This window comes from Amphiura filiformis, chromosome 7 (assembly GCF_039555335.1).
Source record: "Amphiura filiformis chromosome 7, Afil_fr2py, whole genome shotgun sequence".
Classification (NCBI taxonomy): Eukaryota; Metazoa; Echinodermata; class Ophiuroidea; order Amphilepidida; family Amphiuridae; genus Amphiura; species Amphiura filiformis.
This window is the reverse complement of record NC_092634.1, coordinates 53367793-53382024: the sequence shown is the minus strand read 5'-3', so window position 1 is coordinate 53382024 and position 14232 is coordinate 53367793. Positions and strand designations below refer to the sequence as shown.

The following is a 14232-nucleotide window of genomic DNA, read 5'->3' as shown; positions in this document are numbered from 1 at the left end:
CATTGCCTGCCCAGAATGCAATTCACGTATACCAAGGTATTGGATTGCAATTTGGCTATTTATTCACATTTACGCTGAAAATGCTCTCGTTTTTTCACAAAGCAGCATAAAGGAGGCGATATTTGATATTATTATGTAATTTTAAAGACAATCCATATCCAAAACCAATAGGGTTACCCCCCTTTAAGATGATAAGTCACTTTGATAAAATGCAATGGCAGTGGCACTAAGTCTTGTTTCTGAATTCCACTGCTATAAGGTTTGTCTTAACCTTGGAATTAAGGAAACTTTTGGGCCTCAAAACTGCTAAATTGTTGGTCTAAAGTACAAATACACTTGACAAATTCATCTGAATTTTTTGAAAAAAATTCTCAGTTGTAGAAAATCACAAAAAAACACCCAATTTTGAATAACAGAACAAAAAACTAAATATAAATGTCTATCTGGAGTCATTTTTTGTGTTTACATCAAATTTGTGTTTAAAAAAAATCAAAATTCCTTTAAAATTGTTCCCCAGTTTAAAATCTTGGCCATAACAAACCACAATTGGTTTGTCAACGAATTAGGCTATATCATGGAAGAACATTTTTTGCTGAGTTAACAGAACTTTGTATCACACACAGAGTCGCTTTCATTATAAAGCTCATATTGAGTTGCAGGTTCCAATGATTATCCTTATGTGAAATGTAGAGGAAATAAAGAGAAAAACAGATTTACAGTAACTTTTCATAAATTCATTTTGCATCCCAAATCAAGAATATTTTGCAGTGACAAAATTTACCACAATGTTTTATAAATTTGTAAGGATATCTTTGAACATTAAACATGATTTTATCATAAAAAATTAAACACAATTCTATCAAAACAATCAGGCAAGAATGAATGAGTATTATTTTGACATAGGTCAACTATGAAGTTTGACTTCATAGAAGGAATGTTATCCAAGCACAGTGATTGACAACATATATGTACACTGTATGTTGAGTGTTTAGTTCCCATTTCATGATTTGTAACTTTTATTTCATAATTTCAATAAGTGCTGTCCCCCATCCTTCATCTGTAAGGTTGATATCATAAGCACCACAGATTCCCTTAGACTAACCACCATCTTGTATGGGAATTAAAGTGTCCAATTGTACTAAGTTTCCTTTTGTGAATGCAGACTACGACCCAGTCCACATGAGTATGTTTTTTTTTCCAATCGATTACGATCATGTTACAATCGTATTATGAAATTAGTATTGTGTGTCCCCTCAATGTTGTCAATCATGTCATCATTCGTGATGAAAATTTCCAACATTGTATGCATTTTGCTGTTGTGTCATGTTTATTCATAATCGACTTCAATTGCGTGGGCATGTTATCCAGAAGTGATTATGACATGATGACAAAAAAAATACTAGTGTGGACTTGGTCTAATATCACCTTAATCGTTCCATTAAATTTAAAGCTATTTATTAGAAGCACTTTATTATTTGGGCAAATAATATTTTCACCTCCAGTTACCCATGATATCTTAGAGCTGAGCTTTATCTCTGCAATGGTTGATAGCATCTTCCAAGGCTCTCAAGACTAGTCGCACATTATCTGGATAGGCATTGTGTCCCATGAGTCCAATACGCCATACCTGATATAAAAAAATACATAATAGGTTAAAGCCATAATGTGTGATTTGCTTCACAACAACGCCCTCAATTTTACTTGGATTTCTACTTTGTGCATAATTATAATGCCCAGTGGTGTACTAAAATACCACGTAAAAGACTAAGCCTGTAGTGATTTAATAACAGTAAAATTTAAGTTTTTATATTAAAACCGGAGATACACGGTTGTATTCAGAGTTCATTGATCGAGTGCTTGCTAACATGTCCTGTAAATGTCATCTTATGTGTACACACGTCGAGCACGATGCTCTGTGCAGTATTACCAGTGGTGTAGCGTGGGTCATCCGATTGTTGGGGGGCACCGGGTCTGATTGGGGGGGGCACAAGCCGTTTTTCGACCATTTTCCTATGGGATTTTTAAAAATTTCAGATCGATGGAGGGGGGGCACGTGCCCCCCGTGCCCCTATGACGCTACGCTACTGAGTATTACATGTCATGCGATCGGCGAGCTAATACAAGCATTGTAGGAATGAAATCGCAATTTTCTTTGTTTTACCTCATTTGTTTGGCTTAAAATTAAAATTTGATCATTTGATTGAATTTGAACAAAAAAAATAATCTGAAAGTCCATTTAAAGGCTTTGAAACTTACTTTGCCAGCACTAGCACCTAAACCACCAGCAATCTCAATCTTGTACTTTCCCATCACAAACACAGCTGCTTCTTTCCAATCAATCCCATCAGGTACCTCTACTGTAGTGACTGTGGGCAACCTAAGACCCTGTAACATAAACATGTCACAATAGCTTGTATTAGAGAGAGAAATCTACGATCACCAACTCAGATATTCAAAAAGGTATTACAAAAGATATGATTAATTCAAGTCCTATACTTCGTCTACTTTATTCACAATACACAATATAGACCAGACAGGTCAACTAATATCACTCTTAACATGGAGGAAAAATTACAATACCTTGTCTTTTACATACAGTGTCAGACCCATCTTTTCTAAGCCAGCATGTAACATCTCTGCACATTCTTTGTGACGTTTCCAGTAGCTTTCAAGACCCTGATTAAGAAAAAGAAAAAAGCAGTAAAACAACACAATAAATATGGTCCTAACCTAAGGTAAGCACCTACAAAAAAGTTAACAAGTTTGAAACGAAAGCAAATCTGTCTAATTATTGGATATCTGAATAAGTGTATCCTGTTTTTCGCTGATGCAGGCTCAATTTCCCAAAGTAATCTTAGATTACTGGTATTTACTGTGTAATATATTTATTTCTTATTAAAATTTTGGGTTATATATTTGTGACCCATCACATCGAAACAGACCACCTTGTGGCAGAAATGAAAATGGAGATTTAAACACTAGGATAAACCGCTGATTTTTAGCTTAAAAATGATACCTTACTTGATGAAATCAGATACAGTAAAAATGTTTTATGAGGCAAAACAAGCTCAGAATTCTGTTTATTTTCTTTATATTTTTTCATCTTCTTTCATTGTTATCTGCCAATGAAGCTTGCCGCGAAGTGGTCTGTTTCGATGTGATGGGTCACATTTATATATTTATTTCTTCTTTTATTTTTGATATGTTCTATTGGCTATCTTTGGTATTCACTGGTATCTAAAACACATTTGACATTTGCAATCTTTAACCGGGTCCAGCTTATCACTGTTACCTACAATGTAAATATATACATTTAGTATGCTGTTGGTAATGCATGCTTTTTTATCTCTGTGAAACGCTTTTTATATTTATAGAGTACTTATTGAATAAACATGAATGAATTAATGAACCAATCCTCATGCAACAGGTGGTTTATTACTTTATGAATTATGTAAGTATAAGAAGGCTGCACTTACTTAATACATCCCTGGCATATATAGGAGCAGAATACATTAATGTGCTCTTTCTTGGTGGGAGAATGTGAATAAGTTCATTCGCCAACGTGTGAAATTTTGAAGTATGGCAATATCCAGTCAGTTGTTTTTATTAAATAATTTTGAATGTTTAAAAGTTGTGAAGTGGAATGTACTATTTTGGGATCATGGTTTAAGTTTAATCAGTAACAGTTTGGTTTTAAAATTCACTATTAGAATGCTATACAAGCTATAGACCTATATGAAGTTAAATCTGCATTCTAAGTGTGTAGGTAACACTATGTCTACATGTGTGAAACTTACCTCATCAGCCAGCATTCCTAGACCTTCCCGTAAAGCATACATACTAGAGATAGGTCCTGTATGATGGTATCTAAAATATGAAGCAGAGTCATGAATGTTCAAGTCAATGAAAGAAAAACGTTGGTACTGCTGAGCAAATTGATAGATGATTTAGTTATTAATGAAAGAAAAATTTGGGTTCATTCAAGCAAAAATAGGCTCAAGTCAATAAAATTCCTGTTGAAATTTGAACAATGGAAGGGCATTCTTCTGCTGTAGCATGATCTAATTACCATCCATACATTAAATTGGCCAATAGCAACTTTGAAAAATACTTGTTGACTCTTATCCCAGGCACAATATATTAAACCATACCATTTTTTTTGTTATTCGTTCGAATATTCAGTAAAGAACAGCTACATCTTTGATAATGGAGGCCTAGTTTCTATGAATTTAGTCCAAAATATAATGCAAAATGATGCAATCAGCATCATTGTTTGAAGGAAAAAAGAAAACCATAAAATGATTTTGTTGTGAAATGATTACAATATTTGCACATAATACAAACCTGGCTGGTCCAGCATCGCATCCCCAATAGTTGCCTAATTCTGCCATATCAAAGTAAAAAGAAGGCACTCGAGTTTTTCTCTGAGACATCTTTTCTCTGAAGAAAATAAAAAGAATTTTAGGATTATACCATTAATAACAAAGAAAAATAGACAAATGAGGTATAATCGAAGACAAAATTAAAAAGACTTGTTTGGGTCTGACTTCATATGTCAATCATACTTGGCACGATTTGCTTACGATTGCATTGATGATTGAGATTCTGAACACGGCAGGAACAGAGTATACCATAATCTGCACCTTGAAATATTCAAACCACCTCAAAAGTTAGGTCTTGGTAATAGGAAAGTTCCTGAAGGCACCACATCAAATGTCTAGAAAAGTTGCTTTTTGCCTTGAATCTTCTTTCTCCAATTCCTTTTCTCCAATCAGCACCAGATGAATCAACCTTCCTTTTTGTGCTAAGAACCAACAAATGAAACTTTGCAACCAAGTATGCTTAGGATTGTATAAATGGCTTATGTGGTATCATGGACCATATTGGGAAGTTAATTCCTGTACAGTGTACCGATGCCTGTCGGTTTATGCTTGTGCGCATCACACTGCAAGTCACTGCACTTTTTATGAAGGATTTCAGCAATATCAAGCATGTTATGAGCAAGTGGTGAAGATAATAACCACATCTCGAAAAATAGATTCTTTGGCCTGGCAACATCAGATCTTGTCACATATTACTTACTGTGCTCTAGGGCTAAATGAAATGGGTGCAGTGCCTGGAGGTGCACCAATGACCTTCTGTGAACCACTGTAAACAACATCAATACCTGTATAAGGAGAGGAGGGGAAAAAATTAAACTGAAATTAAAATTGACTTCATGCTGATATAGATTATGTCCAGTCATAAGCATAACATAAGAATATTCAGCTTTAGTATGATTAATTGGGCTATTCCAGTTGAAATCCATACATCCCCATGGAAGATATTACCTTTTAAAATCTCCCACACAGGGAGTGCGGATTTCAAATGGGATTATCTGAATGGGTGACTCAACTTGAAATCTACCGTCATATCTCCCGTAAGGAGTGTATGGATTGTGTAATACTTCCCCTTTTCTACTTCTTTTTACTCAAATAATTGTGAAATCTTGATGGATTGATCTATAGATACTCAAGGTGCTACTTTAGAATCTGGTGTGCCACTAGCCTTGTGTCATAGATGTACACCCTCTGATTATTTTGAGAATGGTGCGTATTCTGATAACCTGCAAAAATCAATTTTAACTGATAAAACTTACCCCATTTGTCCACATACAATGGAACACCGCCTAATGCTGCCACAGTATCAACCAAGAACAGGCAATTATGACTGAAAATAACAGATAAAATCAATTACCGGTACTTATCAAAACATTGGAAGAGTGATGTATGTAGTTCATGGACTCATGGTCTATGCTAAGAAACAGTATGAAGAAAATTTGACAGTGAGTGGACTACATACAAAAAGTGTCAAAGGGCCCGAAAAGGGTCAAAGTAAATTTGAGTGAGAGAGGACTGTAGCTTGCCATACCACCAAAATAACTTGAAAAATTTGAAATAAAAAAATTCTGGAGTTAACAACATTAGGGTCAGTATTCTTTTGTAGAGTAAAAACCTTTGTTCCAGATTTTCCAGGTTAGAATCAGTTGGCCGAGGACAATCAAACAATTGTTTTTTGATTTTAGGGTTATGTGAAGGATTAGGGTTACAGAGTTTAGGGTTAAAGATGGACTATATTATGCGTACACCAAAAAGAACTAAATGAGAAACATTGTAAATGTTTCTAGATCTTACCTATGACATAGGTCTGCAATTCCTTCTAATGGTTGACACACACCAGATGAAGATTCACCATGAGTTATTAGAAACACACTTGGTTTGTGTTCTTCTAAGCCCTGAAATTTCATTTTAAGCATATTAATTAATAGACGTATTTCAATGACTCTTACACATTACATAACTTCATGTGATTTGAAAATAATGCCATTTATAATTGGGATTAAATATCTGTACATATATAGTCTATTCTAACCCATGATCCATATACATGTATGTTGTATGACACATCTGTACACAACAAAAATGGGTTCATCTCACACAGAGGTTGATAAAATATGACATGTTATATGTAGTACCTAAGGCACCAGAAACAAATTTGTTTGATCTTTGGATCAACCGTAAATGCTGCTTCAATGCTTGTTATTAATGAACTACAACTAACTAATCAGATTTAATGTTAAATTTATACTTTTCAATACCAAAACTGGCAAACATTAAGATGTTATCACAATTACTGATGGTCAATTAATTGATTTCATAAATAATAAGGATCGACCAAGCATCGATGGTCGATTGAACTTATTTGTTTCTATTGCCTAAGTGTGCTGATGTTGAAATCACTGGCATACTTGGTTGCTACATGCCAGTTATGCTTTTGCTTTTCGCTCCTTTTTTGCATAATGTTTATTTCACTTTCATTATTAATGTCTGATTGTGTCACACATTGACACCCCTTACATAATATGTTATACATTGCAGGGAACCTTGAAACCCATGAAAAAAGGAAAAAAAGCTTAGTGATTTATAGTGCGCTTACGCACAGGCACAACGCCTAGACGTTGATCCACAAGCCTCAGCACACTTTACAGGTTGTCGCTGACCACTACGGCCCCACATCATTTTAAAACCATTAAACAACAATTCAGGGACTTTGCTGCTTCAAGAGCGCACACCCTATACATTCCACAAATAACCATCGTAACCAGGATCAGCTCCCCAAGTTTCATACGGGTTACAACGAGACAAATTAGCAGTGAGTTCCTTGTCCAGGGGGATTTCAAGCTAACTCAATTTTTCCATGTGAGCGTACTAGGCACCCCCAGGGTTCGAACCCGCAACCTCTCGCACCAGAGTCGAACGCCTTATCGATTGAGCTAACTTGACATCATACATTGTAGTGAGTAAGTGTACAAACCTTTTTTATATCTTCCAAGGTGAAAGCTTCACCCATTGGTTTTGTTATTGTTGGAGCATTTATACCTGAAAAAGAAAGTGGAAAACATTACCATTTATTCCATAAACCAGTACCAAACTATATTCATGCCACCCCAAATCTGAGTATCCACTAGTCCTGGGCCACTAGTTCTTCATATTAGCTCAAAGTTTCACACTTTATAGCAAACACTGTTATAAAATGGTCCAATATTTAACTTCCAATTAGTGTGTAAGTTGATATTGCTACTGCACATTTTATTCTTTATTATAGTTCCGTACTGTACTTTATTTAAAAAAAATTTAATTTGGTAATGCTGACGAGTTGGTGCAAAGATAGCTATTTTAAAACCTACTCATGAAGCTTTGCAAATCCAGGTTTGAAGCTATATACATTTGCTGGCAGGGCATTCCAAATGCCTGCATAATATGGGAGAAATGATCTTCTGTATAGTCAAGGATCAACTGTATGAAGCTCTAGAGAAGCCGACACAGGTGATTTGGTGCTTCTCAGTAAAACATGGGATGAAAATATTTGTATTTCCATACTTTTTAAATGTGGAATTATACCATGTTTATTCCATGACTTGCCAATTAAAAAACAACAATAACTATATTTCGAGGGTTTAGGACCAGAAGGGCATATCTGCAATAGCTGCCCTATAGATATTTGACAATTCTGCATTCTATATTGTGCACAATTATTTCAAAATATAACATCTGGCAGCTATTGCAGATAGGGCTTTCTTGCCCTAAACCCCCGATTTGTGGCAAGGTGGTACCAAACCCGGTGGGTTCACTCAACTTGCAATACTGACCGCACGATCGTTACCAAAATCGCGGAAAAAGGGGTCATTTTTTAGCCTGTCCGCGGACAAAATTGTCTGTGAAATTCGTAAAATAGGGGTGTTTTATCGCAAAAATGTCCACGAAATTGAAAAAAAAAGGGTTATTATTTTCTCCAGATCCCGTGGATAGCTGGCCTTGTCCTTGAAATGTTGAAATAGGGTCAAAATTGCAAATGTGTCCTCGCAATCTAAAAAATAGGGGTGTTTCAGAGTACCATTTTGTCCTTGTTTTGGAGTAAAACAGGGGGTAAAATGTCATGATTTGTCCTTGAAATCGACTGTGAAAGGGGGTAATTTGTACTTGTGGTAACGGTCCTATGCGTCCCCCTGCCAGGGAGTGACCCCACCGGGGTACCAAATTCATCTTCCTGATTGTGCTAGGTCATGTTTTTTATACTGGGACCCTAAAAAAGGTGGTGCTGTCACATTTTGCTAGATCATTTTGTCTCCTTATTCCTATATTTTTGCTAAAATTCATCATGAACAAATGGTTTTGGTCTTATTTTGAAGATAAATTATTAATCTAATGAATTAATAACAAATACAATTAAATAAATGTATTAATTAATTACAACAGCTTAATTAAGTTAATTAGTCAGGGGTGGTGCCGGAAGTGGAGGAGCCGGAAGCGGAGGAGCTCTATGTAAATCCAATGGGAAGTTGGTGTGCATTAATAAAATTCATGCACTTTGGTGCCTAGTAGAAGTAAAAATGCAGTTTCATAGTTTTATCTTATTTTTTTAACTTTCAAACTATAATTGCTTAATAGTTAATCTTAATAAACTTTAGTAATTAAGGATTTAACAAGCTTTTAATTAATGCAGTGGAATATGTGTGTCATGCAATTCAATAGAATTCAGGATATAGGATAGGTTTTCATAAATAGATAGACTTTTAAATTGTTTTATCTTTGAAATATCTATAAATATGTCTTCTCAAAGGAGATTATTACAGTCAAAGGATTAATCTGATGACATATTGATCTCTGGTTATTGCTAAATAGTTTGTTGATGTAGGCTTTAGAATTATGCATGTATATGCCTATGTACCATTGTTACAAATTACTTTATATTGATTTTTGGAACACCCTTTATGGGAATTAAATATTTAAATGTGATATTATAGCAATTCTTTAAACTATTTTGAATATATTTTCCAAATTCAAAGTGCATTTGATTACAAATGCTACAATTAATGACCCTTTTACATTAAATTAAGCAATTTAAATACAACTTTTTTAATACCTTGTATAACACAATGGGCTTAACAAATATGGTGCAAACTATATATATTTAATGAAAGGGCTAATTGCATACATTTCAAATATCAAGTTCATTTTCCAATTTAATATACTATGTAGAAATATTGGAGTGGTAAAGAAATGTTATTTTTTTGGTACTTTACATTGGAATCACCCTGTATATTTTTTGGCACACCCTGTATATCCATTCAAACTTTACAGATTTGTAATCCTGACAATATATGCTTTCTAAAAATGTATAACTTTACATAGTTTAGGTGAAAACTTTTGAAATATAATCAGAAATACAAAAAGGAGTTGATTTTTGACAAATTGCAAGATGTGACACAATTGGGTCCCACCTCAAAAAACATGACCGCTAGCTAAATGCAAGCACTGCAGTGCAGCCTCCTACATGTATATAGTATGTGACACAAAAAATCAAACCAAACAATATATGATACCCATTCTGTCAGCCAGATCTGCCATGCGTACGCCCCACAATCCTTTGTTTGCTACCAGTATTGTTTCTCCTCTCTCTGCGATATTCATCATGGCTGCCTCCATGCCTGCATGCCCTGTTCCACTGATTGCAAGAGTCAACTTATTTGTGGTCTGAAAAGCATACTGAAGTCCACTTGTAATATCATGCATGACCTATGGTAAAACAATAGAATACATTATGTGTTATCATCAATTGGCATCAAACAAAATAATTGAACACATCACCTAAATATCTGTTCAATAGAAGATTTTGAGCTAAATCTATTTTGTTTGTATATGGTCACGTGTCTTATGGTGGGACCCCAAAATACCTGGTGATGTTACATTTTTCTCTCCTCTTTCAGATTTAACTTGTTGTCACAGGACTATTCTTGGTCCAATTTGCATCAAGTTTGGGCTCATTATACAGCCTGATTATTCTAATTTTCAAATATATTTCTGAATTTGGAATGCCAATTTGTTTAATTAGTGAAAAATACCAAAATGTTAACGAAGATAAACCTGGTGGATAAGCGGTAGTGGATAAGCGGTAGTGGGGAGACATGGAATCCTTTTGAATTTTAAATTATATCATTGCCAAATTGTGTGCTATACTTGCAAATCATACTTCAAATGAAAGCTTGATCATTCATTATTCATATTCAGCTATTAATTTTATCTAATCGTGTTAACAAGTATTCACTGAGAATCGCAAGTCACAAAAACCTCAATTTTTTCCTATTCCCTTACACACAAATGCCAAGATTTTCAGTCACGACATGCATTTTGGCTTTCAATTGTTGTATCTTGAGAATTATACACCCTAAGATAGGAAAAGTATACATCTTTGAAAAGCTTTTTACCCCAGGAATCCAAATATGCAGTTAAAATAAATGTAGGATACACTCTAAAGAAAATATCTTCAAAAATGTAATCAACATTTTGTGTGTGAACTTGTGAAGTTACGTATATTTTCACACCCTGTATCACCACTTTGGTCAATCATAACATGGCAAAAGTATACATTTTATTTAAGCTCATAGTGTTGCCTGCCACAAAATTAGATTATATATTTGAGGTATTCCATATCAGTAGCAAATGCAATAAATTTTTTTTATGATATCACCCTATATATTTTCTTATGCACCCTGTATACCAACTTAATTTTTGCCTAGTTGGATTCCTTGGAACATAAGCTTTCCAAAAATGTATAGTTTTGTTGATGTGAGATGTATAGTTTTAGAGATGTAACAATGTAACTGAAAAGGAGGACAAATGATCAAAATCAGTGCTTGTAACGCAAATATGCCCCACCATATGACACATGACCATATATGATATGAATATCTTTTGATTCCAAAGATACACATTAAGATAATATCACCATCTGGGTCCTTTTTAAAATGTCTGTATTAAAGTGACCAATAACAGAAATCGCAGGAGGTGTAATTGCCATAGGAAATTATTTTCATCACACAGAATTCTCCTTCATGACACAAAATGACACTTTGATAATTAGTAATTAAATACGGTACTAATTATCCTAAGATTTTTAAAAGCCTAGATAATTGTTTCCTGGCATCAAAGTAATTGACAATTTAAGATGATCAACTGCATAGAAATAGAATTTCTTTGGTGATATGGTACATTGACACTAATTTTCAGGCCTACATAACTATTTCCTGACATCAAAATAATGACCTAAATAAAGATCATTAAAACTGAACAGAAATCACATTAGTTCATTGTATAAAGGTGGTCAATTGACACTAACCTTAATTTCTTTGTCAAAATAAAAAATGATCAACAGAACAGAGCACATTCGTTCACGCAGTTCAATATATACCAGTATTCCAATACGGCCTGCACTTTCTTGTTGAATCTGCAATCTACTTCAATTTTCAGTTTCAAGTCACTCTTTGTAGTTTACTTAAAACTGTATACATTGTACTTTCCGGTACAGGTCTATTTTTCACAATATTTGGATAAATTAGGATTACACGTAGGCCCCCTACACCTCATAAATGTTCATGAGTAAATCATGGAACATCCAAATTTCAACATTTTAAACAGAATAAATAGCATTCATTGCAAAAAATGGCAATGCTGACCGACCGAAAAATGATAGCAAATTCGAAGCTGAGTTCTTGAGTACCCGGTAACACAACCATGCAACCGGCACCTCTAACCACTTGATTCCAATGCAATGGAAATGTGGAATGTAGTAATTTATAAGTATATCATGTTCAGGTTGGGCTATAAGGCCAATTACAATTGATTCTTAGTTTCCTGTTTCCCGCCCGCGTCCAAAGTAGACAATTGCAAAATATTTAATTATTTTATTTATATTTTGGATTTTCTCTTTAAAAATAACTTTTAATGACTACCATTTGCTACTTTCTGACTTTGATCATATCATCTATAATGATGAATAAACATAGAACCTAATTGTACCATTACTTATGTATAAAATCAAACATAGTAGTAAAATAATTAAATGCATGCTCCTTGTCAAAATGGCTTGATGTAGGTTGCGACCACTTATTTTAAAATAAAGAAAATAAAAGATAATTAATAATTAATAATTAAAAGTCGCCTCATCCCTGGTTTTCAACCATGAAACAGGAAACTAAGAATTAATTGTGAAGGGCCTAAAGTCCATCAGGATATCCATTATAGTCGTATAACTACAAATTTCGAACATGTCAAACGTTCGGAGCTGTGAGTTCCAATTATTGGAACTAGGATATCCAGGGAGTCCGAGTGATTCATGGATTTTGAATATGAATTCAATTTGATGACCAATCAATCATCCAATGGCGATGGGCTAGGAATTCCTAAATGTAAATCATGAAATGGGAAATCGTGATCTAATTCGCCTTTGCCAATGCCAGTGTTGGCTTGTCATGCTTGGAAATATTGAATAGGCTACTCATTTGCCCACCGCTAAGTTATATCTAACCTTAGAGTTAGATACAGACTTTAAGGTACATATTTCGAGGTGCATAACAGACACAAAATTTGTGTCATAACAAACACCAAATTGGTGTCGATGACCTGACATGCATGCATTCTTTTGTGATGGTCTTTCAATTTGTGCCGAGTGTCCTTGGCAGACTTGACTATGCTTCAGTGGTCATGAAAGGATTCAATAGATAACCTCTGCCCCACTAATCCCCAGCTATTGTCTGAAATTGCACCTCGGAAGATATATTATAACAACTCAGTCCCTCAAATGATAGTCATATAACGACCAAAAGATAAATGACTGACTATCATTGAGGACTGAGTTCCGCAGTCTAATCTAACCTTGAGAAACTCCGGATGCAAATGGCCAAGCAGTGGTAGTGCACTGGCTGCTAAAATTCGTGGTGGAGCATTACTCGGACCAGGACCCAATAGAAGTTTGCGAGGGACATTCATGGGTAAATGCAGCTCCTTGGCTACCGAATACTGTTCTTTGGGCCCTTCCGCATCGCCAGCTGCTGGTGTCTGAGCCATTTTGGAGGTTGTGCAGAGATTCTGTAAACGTGGACGCAATCCTGCTGCTATCTTCAACTTGCTAAATGCTTGCATGGCCTTGCACTAATCGATCTGATTACCAATTTCTATGTAAATCATTGGAATCAAACATTCAGATCACTGGCGTGATTCGTAGCAGGTGCATGTACAATTGGATATCTATTGATCTGTTTTGGTTGCGTTTCTAGAACGTTGTGTGTATTTCTCAAAACAAAATATGCTGTATTTTAGTTATGCTAAATAACCTCATACACTGGCTATTTATTTAACTTTAGACATTTTAATATTAATTGTAATACATGCCATGACTCAAAATAGCATTGTACTTGGAATTACTAGCCACATCAAAATAACTTTAGGTAAATAGTTTGTGACGAAACAAACCGTAATTGAGCACTGCTGTTTGTACCATGTCAAAGTTGAAGGTTTTGGTTCAGTGAATTAAAAAGTTTTGTTTCATGTTGGTATATTCATGGAGGTATATAAATAAATGGAGAATGATCTAGCCAAGCATCTTTTGTACTACGTTGGTTATGACCAATTATTGTTGAATAGGCAATTTCAGGGGATATTGATTATGCTAAGCTGATTACATTGTTAAGTCTGTTTCACTGGTCATTTATTTCAATGGGGTGCTAAATGCAGTTACTTATAATGTTTATTGGAAAGTGCTCATGTTTCAGAAAATTTAATATCAAAATGTCATTTTCGCCAAAAAATTGCATTGAAATCAGTCTTTTTGAATAAAATAAACACCCTATCTGTATTA

General features: G+C 34.7%; 1 protein-coding gene across 1 annotated transcript; it reads right to left on the bottom strand.

The window, feature by feature from the left end:
* Positions 1-71: 71 nt before the first annotated feature.
* On the bottom strand, positions 72-13618 carry LOC140157332 (alanine--glyoxylate aminotransferase-like). Its single transcript, XM_072180486.1, has 11 exons — positions 13251-13618; positions 9923-10115; positions 7354-7418; positions 6174-6274; positions 5639-5709; positions 5083-5167; positions 4345-4440; positions 3798-3867; positions 2581-2676; positions 2257-2385; positions 72-1627 (listed from the first exon to the last, which is right to left on the bottom strand). Exons 1-11 carry the CDS (start codon positions 13515-13517, stop codon positions 1517-1519), a joined length of 1284 nt encoding a protein of 427 aa, XP_072036587.1. The 5' UTR covers positions 13518-13618; the 3' UTR covers positions 72-1516.
* Positions 13619-14232: the final 614 nt, after the last annotated feature.